At 47.9% G+C, this 18,300-nt stretch overlaps 2 protein-coding genes across 3 annotated transcripts; one reads left to right on the top strand and one right to left on the bottom strand.

Moving 5' to 3' along the window:
• Window positions 1-2,116: 2,116 nt before the first annotated feature.
• On the bottom strand, window positions 2,117-7,829 carry ZMYND15 (zinc finger MYND-type containing 15). 2 transcript variants are annotated; one of them, XM_023514058.1, is made up of 14 exons: window positions 7,707-7,829; window positions 6,656-7,265; window positions 6,102-6,336; window positions 5,858-6,013; window positions 5,260-5,420; window positions 4,665-4,817; window positions 4,271-4,351; window positions 3,996-4,112; window positions 3,815-3,903; window positions 3,625-3,723; window positions 3,330-3,483; window positions 3,183-3,241; window positions 2,759-2,919; window positions 2,117-2,418 (listed from the first exon to the last, which is right to left on the bottom strand). In XM_023514058.1, the coding sequence occupies exons 2-14, from the start codon at window positions 7,233-7,235 to the stop codon at window positions 2,247-2,249; spliced, it is 2,217 nt and encodes a 738-aa protein (XP_023369826.1). In that variant the 5' UTR covers window positions 7,236-7,265; window positions 7,707-7,829; the 3' UTR covers window positions 2,117-2,246. The 2 variants fall into 2 exon arrangements, with proteins under 2 accessions (XP_023369826.1, XP_012661415.1); XM_012805961.2 differs by lacking the exon at window positions 7,707-7,829 and adding an exon at window positions 7,674-7,703.
• Window positions 7,830-7,974: 145 nt separating this feature from the next.
• On the top strand, window positions 7,975-12,740 carry LOC100962679 (C-X-C motif chemokine 16). The gene is made up of 5 exons (XM_012805991.2): window positions 7,975-8,495; window positions 8,853-8,991; window positions 9,256-9,338; window positions 11,359-11,763; window positions 12,316-12,740. Exons 1-5 carry the CDS (start codon window positions 8,435-8,437, stop codon window positions 12,360-12,362), a joined length of 735 nt encoding a protein of 244 aa, XP_012661445.1. The 5' UTR covers window positions 7,975-8,434; the 3' UTR covers window positions 12,363-12,740.
• The last annotated feature ends 5,560 nt before the right edge of the window (window positions 12,741-18,300 follow it).

Raw genomic sequence — 18,300 nt, 5'->3', positions numbered from 1 at the left:
CCTCCCAAGTAGCTGGGACTACAGGTGCCTGCCACAACGCTTGGCTGTTTTTTGGTTGCAGCCGTCCCAGGCTGGATTCGAATCCACCAGCTCAAGTGTATATGGCTGGAGCCTTAGCCCTTTGAGCCACAGGCGCTGAGACCTTATTTATTTCTTGATTGGAACAAACCAACTGTAAAAGGCATGTTTGAGATAACTGAAGAAATTTTAATATATATTCGGCATTATAAGATATTAAGGAACTATTGTTAATTTCACTGGGTATGCAGTTTGGTGCCTGTAGCACAGTGCTTGCGGTGCCAGCCACATACACCAAAGCTGACAAGTTTGAACTTGGCCTGGGCTAGCTAAACAATGACAACTGCAACAAAAAAATACCAGCTGAGTGTTGTGGCAGGTGCCTGTAGTCCCAGCTGCTTGGGAGGCTGAGGCAAGAGAATTGCTTAAGCCCAAGAGTTTGAGGTTGCTGTGAGCTGTGACATCATGGGACTCTACTGAGGGCAACAGCTTGAGACTCCGTCTCCAAAACAAAAAAGATTTCATTGGGTATGATAATAGCACCATGGTGACATTTTTAAAAAAGCCCTCATTAGTTTTAAGCACAGATAAGTGAGATAACTGATGTCTGGGGTGTGTTTTAAAATATTCTGGAAAAACATGAAGATTGGAATAATAAAATGGGCAAAATGTTGACAATTGTTGAAGCTAGTTGATAGGTACATGGAGATTCATTATGTTAAGTCTCTGGCCTTTTGTTTGTTTGAAAATTCAAATAAATATATATATATAAATTTATATTTTGGAGACAGAGTCTCAGTCTGTCATCCTTGATAGAGTGCTCTGGCATCACAGCTCATGGCAACCTTAAACTCTTGGGCTCAAGCAATCCTCTTGCCTCAGCTTCCTGAGCAGCTGGGACTACAGGTGCCTGCTACAACGCCCGGCGATCCACCCCACCTTGGTTTCATAGAGTGCTAGGATTACAGGCCTGAGCCACAGCCAGACTTCGGCACTTCTAAAGAATAATGTCAAGTATTTTTTTTTTTTTTTTGACGGAGCCTCAAGCTATCCCCCTGGGCAGAGTGCCGTGGCATTTCAGCTCACAGCAACCTCCAACTCTTGGGCTCAAGCGAGTCTCCTGCCTCAGCCTCCCAAGTAGCTGGGACCACAGGCACCCGCCACAACGCCCGGCTATTTTTTGGTTGCAGCCGTCATTGTTGTTTGGCGGGTCCGGGCTGGGGATTCGAACTGGCCACCTTAGCTGTACGTGGCTGGTGCCTTAGCTGGTTGAGCTATAGGCGCCGAGCCTAATGTCAAGTATTTTATAGATTGGTCTACAATTTGGAACTGTCAAATGTTTTCTTATGATTAGACTGCGGTTGTGGATTTTGAGGAAGAGTACCACAGAGGCTGATTGTGGTCTTCTATCACACCATGTAGGGTGTGTCAACAGGGTTTATTATTAACCTTGATGTCTTGGTTTAGGTGTTATTTGCCAAGTTTCTCTACTGTTTTCCCCTTGCTATACTTAGTGACTCTGAAGTCATCCAGCCCACACTCATGGGGATTTTAAGAGCTGAGGGGAGTTATTGAAAGGATTTAAGCGAGGGAGAAAGGAGTTTGAATGTCTGTTTTAGGAGAAATACTCTGGGCTGCAAAGTGGAGATGGGATATGGTAGAGTTTGCCATAGGACGGGACATACATTGATGAACTTGAGTGATTTTAGAAGACCAACTCAGCAGGAATTGATTGTTTATTGGACCTAACATGATGTGAGAAGGTGGAGGTAGGTGGGTGAGTGGGGCCTTTCACAATATCCAAACCAAGGGGTCTGAGTGCCCCTAGGAGCTTGTTCCCCTAGTGAGGAGCCAATCTGCTTCTTAGTCTTTCCTTAGGGAAGTTGGGCAGGTCCCTGAGGATTACTGGGGCTGGAAAATGATTTATTGACCTATATATTAGGAGAGGTTTGGGATTACCAAGTTGGATCCCTGGCTCTGAGATACATAAGGGACGACAGCCTTAAGAGGGAGGGAAAGGGAATGAGGGATATGTCATGTCTAAATCCTCTCTCCTTTCCCAGTCTGATGACCCAGTCAAAGGGTCAATGACTCAGTGTTTTCAAACAAGTAACTTTATTTACCTTTCGGGTTCTGTCTACCAATCCTCCCTCTCAGCCATAGTGTGTTTGCATGTTTTCCTTTCCGAGGGGTTTGGGGAAGGAGACGAACTGTCACATTTCCAGAGCTCATCTCCGCCGGCGGGTCCCCCGCCCGGGTTTCTTTTCCCCTCGGCGCCTTCGGGTGGGAGCGGGAGGAGCGGCAGGAGTTGGGGCAGGGGGCGCTGGGCCTGGGGCTGGACGGCCCCCGCTGCCCTGCGGAGGCTTGTAGACCAAGTGGAAGATAAAGGCATTGCAGTACCTGGGGGAGACGTGGGTGGTCGGGGGGGTGGGGTCGAGATTCCCAGGGGCGGGGCTTGAGGACCCCCAACCCTGGTTCCCGGAGGTGGGGCTAGACGTAGGGTTTGGCCAGCTAGAAGATATCCACACTTTTTTCTGGGGTAGGACCAGGAGCTGGGGAGATTTTGTAAGCAGGATCTAAAGAGGGGTGTGCTGGGGTGGTGAGAATGGGGGCGGAGAAGGCAGGTGTGGGCTGAGCGGAGGAGGGTCCAGGGCAGCAGAGACCAGGGCAGAGGTGGGCCTTTTCAGATTCAGTGGAGCTAAGGGTCAGGAAGGAAACAGGGAGGGTCGCGGGCCCTTACCAGGGCATGCAGTTGTCTGCCGCTCTAAGGCGAAAGGGAGAGCGGAAGGGGTTGGGTTGAGGAGGGCTGGTGCCCCCTCCAGTGGCCACCGCCATGGTCTGGTCGTCCATCACACAGCCGTACTCGCTGCTCTCGGTGAAGAAGGCCGGCACCCTGAGGGACTGCGGGGTGAGGGGCACAGGGCCTCAGAGACGGTTGGCTCCCTGCACCAGGTCCATCTCAAGCAACCAGGAGGGCACACAGTGCTGGAACCTAGGCCCCAGGACAGACTGGGCTGGAGGAGAGACACCGGGCAGACACAGGGCGGGCAAGAGGAGGGATGCATGCTCCCTGCTCCCTGGGTCTGGGGCAAAGGACACCCCAGAGACTTTCAGAAAAAGCTAGGAGAGGGGATGGGCTGGTGCTGAGAGAAGTAACCTCCCACCTGTAACCGGGGCAGAGAGCTCAGCCAAATGTCCTTGAGACCAAAGCCGGAGTTAAATCCTAGGGACAGAGAGGAGGGAGAAGCTGGCTCCCACGGTCTGTTTCTCTCCTAACTCCCCGAGCCTACCCTTGAGCCCTAGGTTCTTACCAATAACCAGGTCAGGCTTGGGCCCCTGGAGTAGGTGGTAGGGCCTTGCAGATACCTTAATCTGCAGGTCCCTGCGGCCCCCCTTCTCCTTAGTACCAGAGTTGAGACGAGCTGATGTGCCAGAACCTGAACGGACAGACACCTCCGGGCCATCCTGAGGGGCCAATAGTGGGATGGGGAAGCCACTGAAAGTCAGAGTACTGGAGGATGCACCAACCAAGACAGGGGAGGGGGTGGTGTCAGGAGACCACTAGAGGGACCAGGGCTGGAGAGCTGGGCCCCTCTCAGCTCTTACCCTCTGCAGGGTAAAATGCTGCTGATCACTCTCAGGAGGCAGGCCATCACCCACAAACTGCAGTTCCAGGGCCACATGGGGGAGCAGGACCAAGAGCTCCTGAAGGACAAGAGGGAAGGACAGATCTGGATCTCACCTCATGTCCATCCCCACACCAAAATTCCCAACTCTTAGGCCAGGGGAGACTTACCCAAAACACCATGACAAGGTCAAACTCCTTCCCAGCCTCTACTACGTGTATTTTCAGCGACTGTTTGTTCTGGATGTTGAGCTCAGGGACTGGGTGAGAAGCCAGTTCTTTAAAGAGGCTGTCTTCCCTAACTCCCCATTTTGCCCCTGCACCCTTCCCCACCCTGCTCAGCTCTCCTTACAGGACTGAGGCACCAGGTGGGTGATGACATAGTACACAGTAAGTGGATAGGTGAGAAGCACAGCCATGGGGGAGTCCAAGCTGAGGCCACGCCATGTGTAGTAGTCCTGCCATGAGCCTGGGGGGGGGGCGGGTGTGGGTTACTAGAGGACCTGGCACTAGGCCTAGACCCTGAGCCCCTTTAGTCCAAAAGACTCTTTTTCTCAGCTAACCAGGCTTTTGGCTCTCAAATCCCTGTCCCTCCCCCTAGTTTCCCACAGGGCCCCTCTGGCTCACCAAAGAGGCTTCTGGGTGGGTCTAGGGGCACAGGAGGCATCAGGGCAGGCCCTTCTCCCTGGAGAAGCTGATAGGGATCTCCTGAGAGATTGAAAGGAAGCAGAGGGGCCCTGGGTCAGGGCGATCCCACGTGACCCATTCCCCTCTTCCTTCCAAAGGACCTGTATTACCTGAGAGACAGCCTGAAGCTCCAGCTAGAGAAAGGGAGTTTGTCTAGGGTGGGGGGTCCTGGGTGGGGTCAGCAGGGGTGACCCTTTTGAGGGCTGGGGAATGGCCCTGGTGGAATGCGTAGGCACTCAGTTTGTATGTGGAAGGCTAATCTGAGACCCAGACAGCTTTTCCTCCCTAGTCCTCTAGGCTGCGGGGCCCAGGCCTGAAGAGAGGCCCAACGCACCGCTGAGAAGATGGCCGAAGGATGGCATGTTGCCCCGGGGATGCCTGGGGGTGCTAGGGCCTGGAATCAGCATGCTGAGCTGGGTCCAGTAGCCACGAGTGAGGCCCCGAGAGGCCAGGAAGGCTTCCTTGTTAAAGGTTTCACTGGTCACCTCTGAAGAAGGAGGAGGGGAGGAGATGAGGCCTAGTGTTTAGGACCCCTCCCCAAGGATCCTGGATTGAGTCTGGTTGCAGTCAGAGGTGGAAATAACATCTCTGAGGGTGCACAATGGACCACACACCAAGCCCACATAATCCTTGTAACAGTTTCATAAGTACTTACATTTGTTAGAATCCCTCTTTTACAGATGAGGAAACTGAGACCCCCAAAAGTAAAGTAATTGTTTAAGATTACACTGCCAGTTAGTGGTGGAGTTGGGGAGCAAGCATTTGAATCCCTATCTCCCAAGCCCCCAATCTCTCTCAGGGCCCCAGGCAACACAGTCATCAGCTTCAAAGACCCTGTCTCCACCATCCAGCCCCCAGTCTTTATTCCAGGGTCTAGACTGCAGCCTCAGGCACCCAGGGCCCCAACCACTCTGATCTCCTTATAGTACCTGCAGTGTAGGTAAAAGGCAAGGATGCTAGTTCCCCTGCCCGGTCCATGAAGGTTGCAAGCCTTGGGCACCAAAATCGGTGGCTCACATCATCTGGGCACCGTCGCCAGTCAGCCCGGAGACAAGCTTCTCCACAGTACAAGACAGCACTGCACTGGGGGCTGGGGACATGGGATGGTGGGCACCAAGTGTTAATCTCTGTAGGTCCTGTCTGCTGTCCATCTGTCTGGCAAGCTGCCCATATGCCATTTGGTCTGTTTGTCTTATACCCTCTAACTGCTTGTAACAGCCTGTTTGTTTTTTCTTTTCTTTTTTGAGACTGAATCTCACTTTTAGAGTGCAGTGGTGTGATCATACCTCACTGCAACCTCAAATTCCTGGGCTCAAGCAATCATCCTGCCTCAGTTTCTCAAAGAGCTGAGATTATAGGTGTCAGTCACTACACTCAGCTGTAATAGCCTGTTTGTTGTTTCCTCCCTGTCTTCTCAACTCCTTCCTTGCCCCCCCATTTTGTGTGCTAGGCCCCACCAGCCTGCTTTTTTTCTGTTTGTTAGTCTGTTGGGGTCTTCTTCTCCCTCCAACTTTGCAGGCTGCTCACCAAGGTGTCAGCTTCACTTCAAAGCTATGCCTGTGACAAACATGGCAGGTTCGAGCCCGAAGGGAAGCAAAAGTGAAGCCTGGCCGGGGACCCCATGTCCGCATTGGGGTCTTGGCTAACTTCACACCCAGTCTTGGGACCAGGCTCTCCAGCTGTCTGAATAAGGGTAGAAATGGCATCAGGTTGGAAGGTTTAGGAGTCCAGGCCTCCAGACTCCCCACCCTCAGATACCAGATCTCTGTACCGATGCAGCTGGGCATCTCCCACAGTAAGTTGTCGGGGTTTTCGGGGGTCCCCAGAGCCCATGGGGCAGGCCATGCTGTGGCAGAGGAGAGCATAAGCCCGAGAAGCCAAGTTGTCAGTCCCTGATCCCCGGGAGACAGTCCCTTGAGTTCCATCCATTAGCAGATCAATGCCCAAGATGGTGCCATGCTCATCTGTCACCAGTAAGAGGCAGGAAAGGTGCAAAGGCGCAGCCTCTGGGGAAAGAGGGAAAAGATAGGGCGAGGAGTGTAGCAGGAGAGGGGCTCCAAACTCAGATATGCCTACAGGGGCCAGGCAAGTAACTTCAGTGATTAGAGATGGGTAGAGAGGGCATGATCGATCTATAGGGGACAGCTTCTACTTAGTTCCAGAATGTGCTGCCATGCAGAAATGTAGGCCCCATCAGAACTTTGTTTTTTCTTGAGAATGTATGAATCTAAGGTGGGTTCTGAGTGGCTGGGGAGGGCTTTCTGAGTTGAAGAGGAGGAGAATAGGGCTGGGCAGGGTAAAGCAGGGCCAGTCCTGGGGTCTTACCACTTCTCCGTCCCTTCCTCTTCTCCAGTCCTGCTTCATCCTCCACTCTGTCCTCTCTGCAGCCGTCCTCACCACCTCCTGCCTCCTGCTCAGCCTCCTCTGGCTCCTCTGGAGGGTTTGCTTCCTCTGGGGACTCTTTACTGGTAGGGTTTGGCTCACCACCTTCCTCTGGTTCCACCTTCTCTGAGCCTGCACACTCCTCTACTCCATTCTCTTCCTCTTCCACCTCCTCCTCTCCTTCTTCCCCATCCTCTAGGCTGACAAAGCTGACATAGGGGCTCAGGTCTCGCAGGTGGAGTGGAGGCTCATCTCCCAGGAGCCGGGCAGCCCCTAGGCCTGCTCCAGGGCCTGGCTCTGTCCCTTGCCCCAGGCTGATGCCCACACTACGGTTGGGCAAGACATGGAGCACCCAGAGGGCAGGGTCCTGGGGCAGCCTCCTGATCTGAGCCTCCAGTGGTCGCCAGTGGCCCTCAAGGCTGGCCCCTACAGCCCCTCGCTCTGCCACAAACTTTCTGAACCAGCCAAAGAGGAGGGCAGCAAAATCAAGGAACTCATCTCGGTATCCAGACACAAACTCCATGTCTTCATGGGCACAAGGCGTGGGCCCAGACTAAACAGAGGGAGAGATATATGGTGAGGGATAGGGTAGTGGTGAGAGAGTTTGAGGCTGGGTCACAAATTGGGGGAGAGAGGGTTTGAGGGTCACTTAGGGTGGGATCTATGGATGAGTGTTAGGAACTGAGAATAGAGATTTTAGGGCTGAGGATGAAAATGGGTAGCTGGACTTGAAAGTGGGCAATTAGAATTGCAGATAAGTATTCAGGGACGAGACTCTCAAAAGTGGGGTTTAAATTAAAAATAGAGATGAATAGAGATGAGGGTGGCTAATCCTATTGGGAAGGATTTGGTGAGGAAGGAAGAATTTGGAATCCTCCGGTGGGGGTATGGGAAGAGGAGTGACGGCATTCCCCGATCCATGGGCTTGGCAATGAGCCCCGCCGCCCCAGTCCTCCGGTACCTGCAGCCGCCACCACTTTTCGAAGGTAAATACCTCGGGGGAGGGTAGAGGGGTTCGGTCATGACGTCAGGGCTGCCCGAGCCCACTGCCTGCTCCTCGGGTGGCCACGCCCCCATGGCCTCGGGGCGTCAGCTGGTGGCTGCTCTGGACAGAGCGAGCTGGGCTTCGGTCAGACGTGGTGACTCTCAGGCCATGTGACTAGAGCCTTGGAAATGAAAGCATCTTGAAAGAGGCGGGGCTGATGGCTCATCCCATTTCACTGGTCCGCAAGCTGACCTGGGCAGGCGGAGGGAGCTGTCAACCGAACCAACCGAATCAACTTGTCCCGCCACTGGCCCACCTGCCTCGTCCCGCCTCGCCCCGCCTCGCCCCGCATCCTGAGTTTTCTTTCAGTTTCTACAAACATTCCTGGCTGCCCCCTCGCCTGAGGCTCCAGTCCAGGCGCGGGGGCGCAGGTCTAGGGAGCTCCGCCTCCGGGGGGTTCCCCTCTGCTGGCGCCGCCGCGGCCGGAGGCTGGCACAGGGAGCGCTCGGCTGTACTGACCGCAGGGTCGGTTCCCGACGGCGCGAGTGCGGGAAAGAAGGGCGCCGCCGCCTCGCGCTCCCTGCCCAGCCCGGACTTGTCTCCTTCAGAATCTCAGGCGGGCGCGGGGGAAAGGAAGCGACTTTGAGAAATCAGCGGGACGTGACACTCTGGAGCCTGTGTAGGTGTCAGACTGGAGGAGGCAGCGCCAATTCCCCCAAACTCTGCCGAGCCCCGAGATGTGCCACGGCTGGGGACGCTGGTCTCTCGTGCTTCTGCTGGCTCAGCTGATTCTGCCAGGTAATGAGTCTAGGGAGCTGGAGACCCAGATCCCGGAGTCCCAGGCCACAAGAATGGATGTGGGGAGAGGACAGTACAGCCGCGGAGTTAAGTGTGGAACCAGGCGCTGCCTGGGTCCCCTAGGCAGGTGGGACAAGGAGAAGGCAAGCCGCCTGGGGTTGGGGACAGAGGCTGGGACACCTGAGCCCAGGTGGGATTATGGATGTATTGTGAGTGTGACGTGTGGGTTGAGCCTGGCAGTCAGACCCTGGGGCCTAGGGGAGAGGCCGCAGTGGGGCAGGCGATTGGAGGCTAAGTAACAGCAGGGGAGAGGCCCTTGGCCTGACAACCTATGCTGACCACTCCTTTTCTGCTCAGGTGATGGCAATGAGGGCAGTATCACTGGAAATTGTCACTGTGATACAATTATTTCTTCTGACTCCTCCCCATCGTTTCAATTCGTGGGTCACCTCCGAAAACATCTGAAAGGCTACCACCGATGTCCGAATTATGTCAGGTAATCTCACCTGTACCTGCAAGAGCAGATCCTGTCAGGTTGCCTCCAGGACCCTCCTTGGTCAAACCTGAAGAACTTTCGGGTAGACCTACCCACTTTGGGGTTCTGTTTGCATCTTAATTTCTTTGTTCCACCTCCCTGGGAATTTCCTAGTTCTAGCAGAAGTGGCTTTTCTTGGTAGTGACTTTGTGTGTCTTAGGAATGAGGAAATTGCTGGGGAAGAGGAGGAGGAGCCACACCTTAGACCAGGTCTTTTCTCTGCAGGTTCCAGCTACCTTACCGGAGTGTGTGTGGGGGCAGCAAAGACCAGTGGGTTCAAGAATTGATGAGCTGCTTTGATCTCCAAGGTGAGAGGTTTTCTTTGCCTTGGCTCTTTCCCCCATGACTTCACACATTCCTAGAATGATCCTGACCAAAGTAATTTCATTTAAGATCCTGTTGGTCAAACATCATTCACCACCACTTTCATGATTTTTGCTGCACAGTTAAGTGTGGAGCCAGGCACTGCCAGGGTCTCCTAGGCAGCTGGGACCAGGAGGAGGCCACCTGGGGTTGGGGACAGAGGCTGGGCTACCTGGGCCCAGGTGGAGTTATGTATTGGGAGTGTGATATGTGGGTTGAGCCTAGCAGTCAGGCCATTATTTACTTAATATTTTTTCTTGAAATCAAGGCACTATTTTTGTTTTCCAATATTTAATTATGAAAATTTAGACATAACCAAAAGTTGAAAGAATTATGCAATGAACATCCGTATACCTACTACCTAAATTCTACACAATTTTATATACATATTTTTACATATTTATATAATAAAATGGAGATATTTTATGTTTTACAATGTTGATTTTACAGCATTTTACTATATTTGATTTAATCCACATTCATCATGGAGCCTCTATGTATCCTTCTGTCGTCAATCACCTTATTTTTTGATGCCTTTCAAAGCAGTTACAGGCATCATTGTACTTCATACCAAAATGTTTTAGCGTGCATATATGTATCTAGTAGAGTTCAATTTCTTACTGCTTCTTTTGAGGTAAAATTTGTGTACAATGAAATGAATAAAGCTTAAGTGTACACAAACAAGTATTGGAAAACTTATATAGGAGGCTCCACGCCTGTAGCATCAGCCCTGGAGCTGGTGGGTTTGAATCCAGCCCAGGCCTGCCAAACAATGACAACTACAACCAAAAAATAGCCAGACATTATGGCGGGTGCCTGCAGTCCCAGCTACTTGGGAGACTGAGACAAGAGAATTGCTTAAACCCCAAGAGTTTGAGGTTGCTGTGAGCTGTGATACCATGGGACTCTACCAGGGCAATATAGTGAGATTCTGTCTTAAAAATAAACAAACAACAGAAAAACTTAAACAGCAGCTTATCCTAAGCAATAATATCTTTGAAGTCACAAGTTTGATGTGCTGGTTGTATTTTTGTCCTAAAATAAATATACAACTTTTATAATTGTTCTTCCACACTGTAGTTACAGTTGTCTTGTATAGCACCAGTGGTGCCCATTCTGCCCTTCACACTGCCTAGGCCTATGTAATTTCATTAAATCCCCCAGCTCCCCTGACTCTTGGTACTAAAATTATCCTCATTTTACAGCTGAAAGACAGGAGTCCCAGAGAAGTGGGAAACAAGGGGCAAGGTCACACAGCTAATGTGTAGCACAGCCAGGATTCCAATGCTCCTCTCCTCACTTCTCAGTTCAGAACACTCACTTGTCTCAGTGGTTGCATTTTGTGGTTTAGTCACTTCTGTGTCCCCTACTTTTCCCCTCTGTTACTGCCTTCCTCTCCTGGCCTTCAGCTGTCCCTTTGATGTTCTTCCTGACCCATTGCTCTTCCTTCTTTTGGAGCTCAGAACATGACATTCCAAAATATGGCACCTTGGCAATTCAGAAAATTGCAGAAGCTCACTCAGAGCCCTTGTTATCTTTCTGTGTGAGCTAGTCATAAAGGAATACTCTGAGCTACCTCACTTCGAAATAGGTCATAAGACCCTCATTCCAGAGGGGTCCTGCCCTATCCTGAGGGCCAAGATGAATTTGAATACATAGGCTTTGCTGTTCCCTTTTTTTTTTTTTCAAATCCAATTACACATCTACACAACTGTCCTTTCTTCATTGAACCTAAATATAAAAATAGTTTTCCTTGGGTCATTGGGTCTTCATTTCTGAAGGATTCTGTCTTGTAAAACTTTGATTACATTTCTTATGTTTTTCTCTTGTTAATCTGTTTTTTGTTATGGGGTGTCAGCCATGACCCCTGTGATGGGCGAGTTAATGATATACTGTTTCTCACCTCTATTTTCTTCTTTATTTTCTCCTTTGATAGTCCTGATTCCTTATTTCTTTCCTTTCCAGAATGTGGACATGCTCACATGGGGCCTCTGAGACACCAGAAGCATTTACCTCCCCCCAGAACCCAGCTTCCTGAGCCTTCAAACATAGGCACCCCTGGCCAGACCCTCGTGCCTTCCACTCTGCAATCTACCCAGCACCCCACCCTTCCACCAGGATCACTGTCCTTGGACAAAGAGCTCCCTCATCCCAGTGAAACCACCCCCCTCACTGTGGGCCTCAGATTTGGAGCTGGGCACAAGACTGGGGAGAACCAGAAGCAGCTGGAAGAAAGTGCTGGTCCAAAAGCTGGTACATCATCTATAGTGCCAATTGTGTCCCTCCTGGGTGTGATCTTCCTCCTCACTGGAATCCTTGTGTGTGTGCTGTGCAAGAGGAGGAGGGAGCAGTCACTGCAGTCCTCTCCAGGTAAACTGATCCTCTGAATCAGTTAGGGACCCTTAGCTTTCCTGGGAGAGGTCCTACTTCCAGTAGCTTTCAGGTGACTGTAAACCCAGCCCAGGCCTACGGGGATCAAGCCTAGAGCTGATTAGGAGCTGAGAATACAGATTTTAGGGCTGAGGATGAAAATGGGTAGTTGGACTTGAAAGTGGGCAAAATCCTCTCCACCATGGATCACAGACTGTGTAAGCAGAGTCCAGCCAGAAATCGTAGAGTGCACAGGGAGGGAAGCCATTGTTGGTCAGGGACCAGTGCTAGGAGTGAGAAGGTGGCTATTCCATTAAGTTTAGGGAATGGGGATTTAAAAAAAGGGCAGATGATGGCTAGATCAAGTTAGTGGGTGATGAAACTGTGGAGGAAGGTGAGGGCCATTTATTCAATTCACAGATCTTTACTGAACACCCACTGTTACCAGGCCACAGAGATAATATCTTGGAGTCTGATTGCCCAGTTCAAGCTATCACTCCTGCCACCTCCTTGATCTCAGAGCTCATCTCTCAATTTCTTTATCTTTTCCAGATTCTCATCTTCATTATAGCCCTGTGACACCAGACTCCAACATCTGAGCCAAGAAGAAAAGCTTATGAGGATAGACTGTGATTTATTTTTACAAAAATGCTTTGTTATTAATGAAAGCAGGCAATCCCTGGTACACAGAAGGCAATCAATACTTGCGTTCTCTTAGAACCCTCATTTTAAAGAAGCCAGATACAGAAATCTGCCTCTGTACTAATGACAGCTTCAATAAATTCCATGTGTTTCTTAACTACTAAAAACTATTTTTTAAATTATTGGCTCTTCCTTTCCAGAATGTGGAAACACAAACCTCAGGCTATTGCCCTCTTATCATGATTGCTGGTTTCAGTTTGGCTAATGGTTCTCCCTTGTCCTACGTGTCTCTTTTCTTTTAAAAATTTTTTTTATTAAATCATAACTTTGTACATTGATGCATTTATGGGGTTCAGGGTGCTGCTTTGATATACAATGTGAAATGCTTACAATGAACTAAGTAACACATCCATCACAATTATACTCATTTCTTAATAGTTTTGAAATGTACCATTGCATCATGCATATGGGTGAGGTCTCCCCAAATACCCTCCCTCCTCCCGTATCCCCCTTCCCCTCCCCTCTCTCTCCTCTTCTCTTCTAATTTCTGGACTATAGTTATGTTTTGCCATTCGTATGAGTATGTAGGTGGTTATATATTGATTTCATAGTAGTATCAAGTACATTGGATACTTTTTCTTCCATTCTTGAGATACTTTACTAAGAAGAATATGTTCCAACTCCATCCAGGTAAACATAGAAGATGTAAAGTCTCCATCTGCATAGTACTCCATGGTGTACATATACCACAATTTGTTAATCCATTCACGGGTCAATGGACACTTGGGCTGTTTCCATGTCTTGGCTATTATGAATTGGGGTGCAATAAACATTCTGGTGCAAATGTCTTTGTTGTAAAATGATTTTTGATCATTTGGGTAGAGGAATTGCTGGATCAAATGGTAGGTCTACTTTTAGTTCCTTGAGTGTTCTCCAAACTTCTTTTCAAAAAGGTCATACTTGGCTCGGTGCCTGTGGCTCAAGCAGCTAAGGCGCCAGCCACATACACCCAAGGTGGCGGGTTCGAATCCCCAGCCTGGGCCCGCCAAACAACAATGATGGCTGCAACCAAAAAATGGCCAGGCGCTGTGGCGGGCGCCTATAGTCCCAGCTACTTGGGAGGCTGAGGCAGGAGACTCGCTTGAGCCCAGGAGTTGGAGGTTGCTGTGAGCATGATGCCATGGCACTCTACCCAGGGGGATAGCTTGAGGCTCTGTCTCAAAAAAAAAAAAAAAAAAAAAAAAAGGTTGTACTAGCTCGCATTCCCAGCAGCAGTGTAGAAGCGTTCTCTTCTCTCTGCATCCACACCAACATCTGTAGTTTTGGGATTTTGTTATGTGGGCTAATCTTACTGGAGTTAGATGATATCTCAAAGTGGTTTTGATTTGCATTTCTCTGATGATTAAGGATGATGAGCAATTTTTCATGTGTATGTAGGCCATGTGCCATGTCTTTATCAGAGAAGTTTCTGTTCAAGTCTCTTGCCCACATAGAAATCGGGTTATTTATTCTTTTCTTATGGATTAGTTTGAGTTCTCTGTATATTCTAGTTATCAGACCTTTGTCGGAAGCATAACCTGCAAAGAATCTTCTCCCATTCTGAAGGCTGTCTGTTTGCTTTACTTACTTGGCTGTGCAAAAGCTTTTTTTTTTTAGAGACAAAGTCTCACTTTATTGCCCTTGGTAGAGTGCTGTGGTATCACACAGCTGATAGCAACCTCCAACTCCTGGGCTTAGGTGATTATCTTGCCTCAGCCTCCTGAGTAGCTGGGACTACAGGTGCTGGCCACAACATTTGGCTATTTTGTTGTTGCGGTTTGGCCAGGGCCAGGTTTGAACCTGCCACCTTCGGTATATGGGGCTGGTGCCCTACTCACTGAGCCACAGGCGCTGCCCCTGTGCAAGAGCATTTTAGTTTGATCAAATCTCAGTAATGTATTTTTGGTGTTACTTTAATTGCCTGGGGGAGGGGTCCACATAAAGTATTCTCCCAGGCCAATTTCTTTAAGTGTTTTCCCTGCAGTCTCTTCTAGTATTTTTATAGTTTCATGTCTTAAGTTTAAGTCTTTTATCCAGTGAGAACCAACTTTTGTTAATGGTGAAAGGCAGTGGTCCAGTTTCAGTCTTCTATAGGTCACCAGCCAGTTCACCCAGCACCATTTGTTAAATAGGGAATCTTTCCCCAACTGAATATGTTTGATAGGCTTGTCGAAGATCAAATGGGAATTAAGTATCTGGGTTCATCTCTTGGTTCTCTATTCTGTTCCATAAATCTACAGCTCTGTTTTTGTGCCAGTACCATGCTGTTTTGATCACTATAGATTTATAGTATAGCCTGAAGTCTGGTTATGTGATACCTCCTGATTTGTTCTTATTTCTGAGCGATGTATTTGCTATTCAAGGTTTTTTTCTGATTCCATATAAAATGAAGTACTATTTTTTCAAGTTCTTTAAAGTATGACAATGGCGCTTTAATAGGGATTGCATTAAATTTGTAGATTGCTTTGGGTAGTATGGACACTTTAACAATGTTGATTCTTCCCAGCCATGAGCATGGTATGTTTTTCCATTTGTTAACATCTTCAGCTATTTCTTTTCTCAGAGTTTCGTAGTTCTCCTTATAGAGATCTTTCATGTCCTTTGTTAGGTAAATTCCCAGATACTTCATCTTTTTTGGCACTATTGTAAAAGGAATAGAGTCCTTGATTGTTTTTTCAGCTTGACTATTGTTGACGTATATAAAAGCTACTGACTTGTAAGTATTGATTTGGAATCCTGAGATGCTGCTGTATTCCTTTGATCACTCCTAAGAGTTTTGAAGTTCAGTCCCTGGGATTTTCCAAGTATAGGATCATATCATCAGTGAAAAGTGAGAGTTTGATCTCCTCTGACCCTATTTGGATACCCTTGATCACCTTCTCTTGACTGATTGTGGTGACTAAAACTTCCATTACTATGTTGAATAGCAGTGGAGATGGTGGGCATCCTTGCTTCGTTCCTGATCTGAGTGCAAATGTTTCCAATTTTACACCATTCAATATGATACTGGCTGTGGGTTTGCTGTAGATGGCCTGTAATAGTTTTAAGAAATGTCCCTTCTATGCCGAATTTCTTAAGAATTCTGATCATGGGCTTGGCACCTGTGGCTCAAGTGGCTAAGGTGTCAGCCATATACACCTAAAGTGGGGGGTTCAAATCCAGCCCGGGCCCACCAAATAACAACGATGGCTGCAACCAAAAAAATAGCCGGGTGTTGTGATGGGTGCCTGTGTTCCCAGCTACTTGGGAGGCTGAGGCAGGAGACTTGCTTGAGCCCAGGAGTTGGAGGTTGCTGTGAGCTGTGATGCAACAGCTCTCTGTCCAGGAGGATAGCTTGAGGCTCTGTCTCAAAAAAAAAAAAAAAAAGAATTCTGATCACGAAAGGATGCTGGATATTATCAAAGGCTTTTTCTGAGTTAATTGAGAGAATCATATGGTCTTTGTTTTTTATTTTATTGATGTGATATATTATATTTATAGATTTGCCTATGTTGAACAAACCCTGTAACCCTGGAATAAAACCAACTTGATCATGGTGTATAATTTTTTCTGATGTGTTGTTGAATTCTGTTTGCTAAGATCTTATTGAATATTTTTACTTCAATATTCATTAATGATATTGGTCTATAATTTTCTTTCTTTGTTGGATCCCTTCCTGGTTTGGGTATCAGGGTGATATTTGCTTCATAGAATGTGTTGGGAAGTATTCCTTCTTTTTCTATGCTTTGGAAAACGTTGTATAATATAGGTACTAGTTCCTCTTAAAAGGTTTGATAGAATTTGGATGTGAAGCCATCTGGTCCTGGACATTTCTTTTTAGGGAGATTTTGTATTGATGATGCTATTTCAGTGGTTGATATAGGTCTATTCAAGATTTCTAATTCTTTCTGGTTGAGACTAGAAAGGTGGTGTGCTTCCAGGTATTGGTCCATTTTCTTTAGATTTTCATATTTCTGGGAATAGAGATTTTTGTAGTAGTCATTGAGGATTTTTTGAATTTCTGAAGTGTCTGTTGTTATTTCTCCTTTATTGTTTCTGATAGATGATATTAGAGATTTTACTTTTCTATTTCTGGTTAGGTTGGCCAAAGGTTTATCAATTTTGTTAATCTTTAAAAAAACACCAACTTTTTGTTTCATTGATCTTCTGAATGAATCTATTTTCATTTTGGAAATTGATTAAATGAATCAATGTAGCAGCCCGTATCGCCTATGGCTAGGAGGAGTGAGTTACAGGAAATACCTGTAATGGAACACCTTGGTGAAAAGGGCATGGAGAGAGATTTAGTTCTAACAAGCATGAGAGAGCTTGTGAGATGAGAGCATTGGTGAATTGGCAGTCTCTACACCTGTGGTGTTGACAGGCACGAGCTCAGCCTTATATTAGGCTGGAGGAGAAGGCAGTCAAAAAGCATGTACATTCTATCATGGGCTTGCTTACTCTGACTCTGTCTCCTCTCCTGCCTGCAGAATGCCAGCATGGCATCTCTCTGCTGAAGATTACCAAGCTCTGGTAAAGACTAAGATCTATCTGTTCTAAGAAGACTGCTTTACTCTCTCTAAGACACACACTTTCTCTCTCTCTCTCTCTCTCCAGCTAAAGTAAATAGCCCTCAAGCACCTAAGAGAAACGGTTCCTGAGCAAGGTGGCTTAGTGGTCCGCATCCGTAACCTACCTAAGATGGGCCCAAGACCTGGCCAGTCCTGGGCCCTGACAAGTGGTGTTAGAAGCAGGTCCTGACAAATCAATTTCATTTAATTCTGCCCTAATTTTGGTTATTTCTTTCTTCTGCTGGGTTTGGGGTTGCAATGTTCTTCCTTTTCCAGTTGCTTGAGATGATCCATTAAGTTGTTGGCTTCCTCTCTTTCTGTTTTCTTGATGAAGGCTTCCAATGCTATAAATTTCCCTTTTAGGACTGCTTTCGCAGTAGCCCTCAGGTTTAGATAATTTGTGTCTTCATTATCATTTTGTTCCAAAAATTTGGTGATTTCCTTCTTAATCTCATCTTTGACCCAGCTATCATTCAGCCTAGGATTATTTAACTTCCATGACTTTGTTTGAGTATGAAGACTCCTGTTGCTGTTGAGTACAACTTTTATTCCATGGCAGTCCAAGAAGATACAAGGAATAATTTCTACACTTTTTTTTTTTTTTTTGAGACGGAGCCTCAAGCTATCCCCCTGGGTAGAGTGCCATGGCATCACGCTCACAGCAACCTCCAACTCCTGGGCTTAGGTGATTCTCTTGCCTCAGCCTCCTGAGTAGCTGGGACTACAGGCGCCCGCCACAATGCCTGGCCATTTTTTGGTTGCAGCTGTCATTGTTGTTTGGCGGGCCCAGGCTGGGGATTCGAACCCGCCACCTTAGGTGTATGTGGCTGGCGCCTTAGCAGCTTGAGCCACAGGTACCGAGCCAATTTCTACACTTTTAAATTTGCTGAGGTTAGACTTGTGTCCTAGGATATGGTCTATTTTGGAGGATGACCCACAGACTGATGAGAAGAATGTATATTCAGTTTTATTAGGGTGAAATGTTCTGTAGACCTCTGTAAAGTGCATTTGTTCCAGGGTCAGGTTTAAGTCTAATATTTCTTTGTTTAGTTTCTTCTTGGAGAATCTATCCAAAACTGTCAAAGGGGTGTTAAAATCCTCCACTATTACAGTACAGGAAGATATCAAGTTGTTCATATCCATTAGCGTCTGCTTTATGAATTGAGGAGCATACTGGTAGGGTGCATAAATGTTCATTATAGAAATCATTTCATGGCTTGGTGCCTGTGGCTGTGCCACATACACCTGTGCTGGTGGGTTCAAATCCAGCCTGGACCCACCAAACAACAATGATGGCTGCAACCAA

Source organism: Otolemur garnettii, unplaced genomic scaffold, assembly GCF_000181295.1.
Source record: "Otolemur garnettii isolate 467f Iridium unplaced genomic scaffold, OtoGar3 scaffold00046, whole genome shotgun sequence".
NCBI classification, from domain to species: domain Eukaryota; kingdom Metazoa; phylum Chordata; class Mammalia; order Primates; family Galagidae; genus Otolemur; species Otolemur garnettii.
This window is presented reverse-complemented; position numbering and strand designations above follow the sequence as displayed.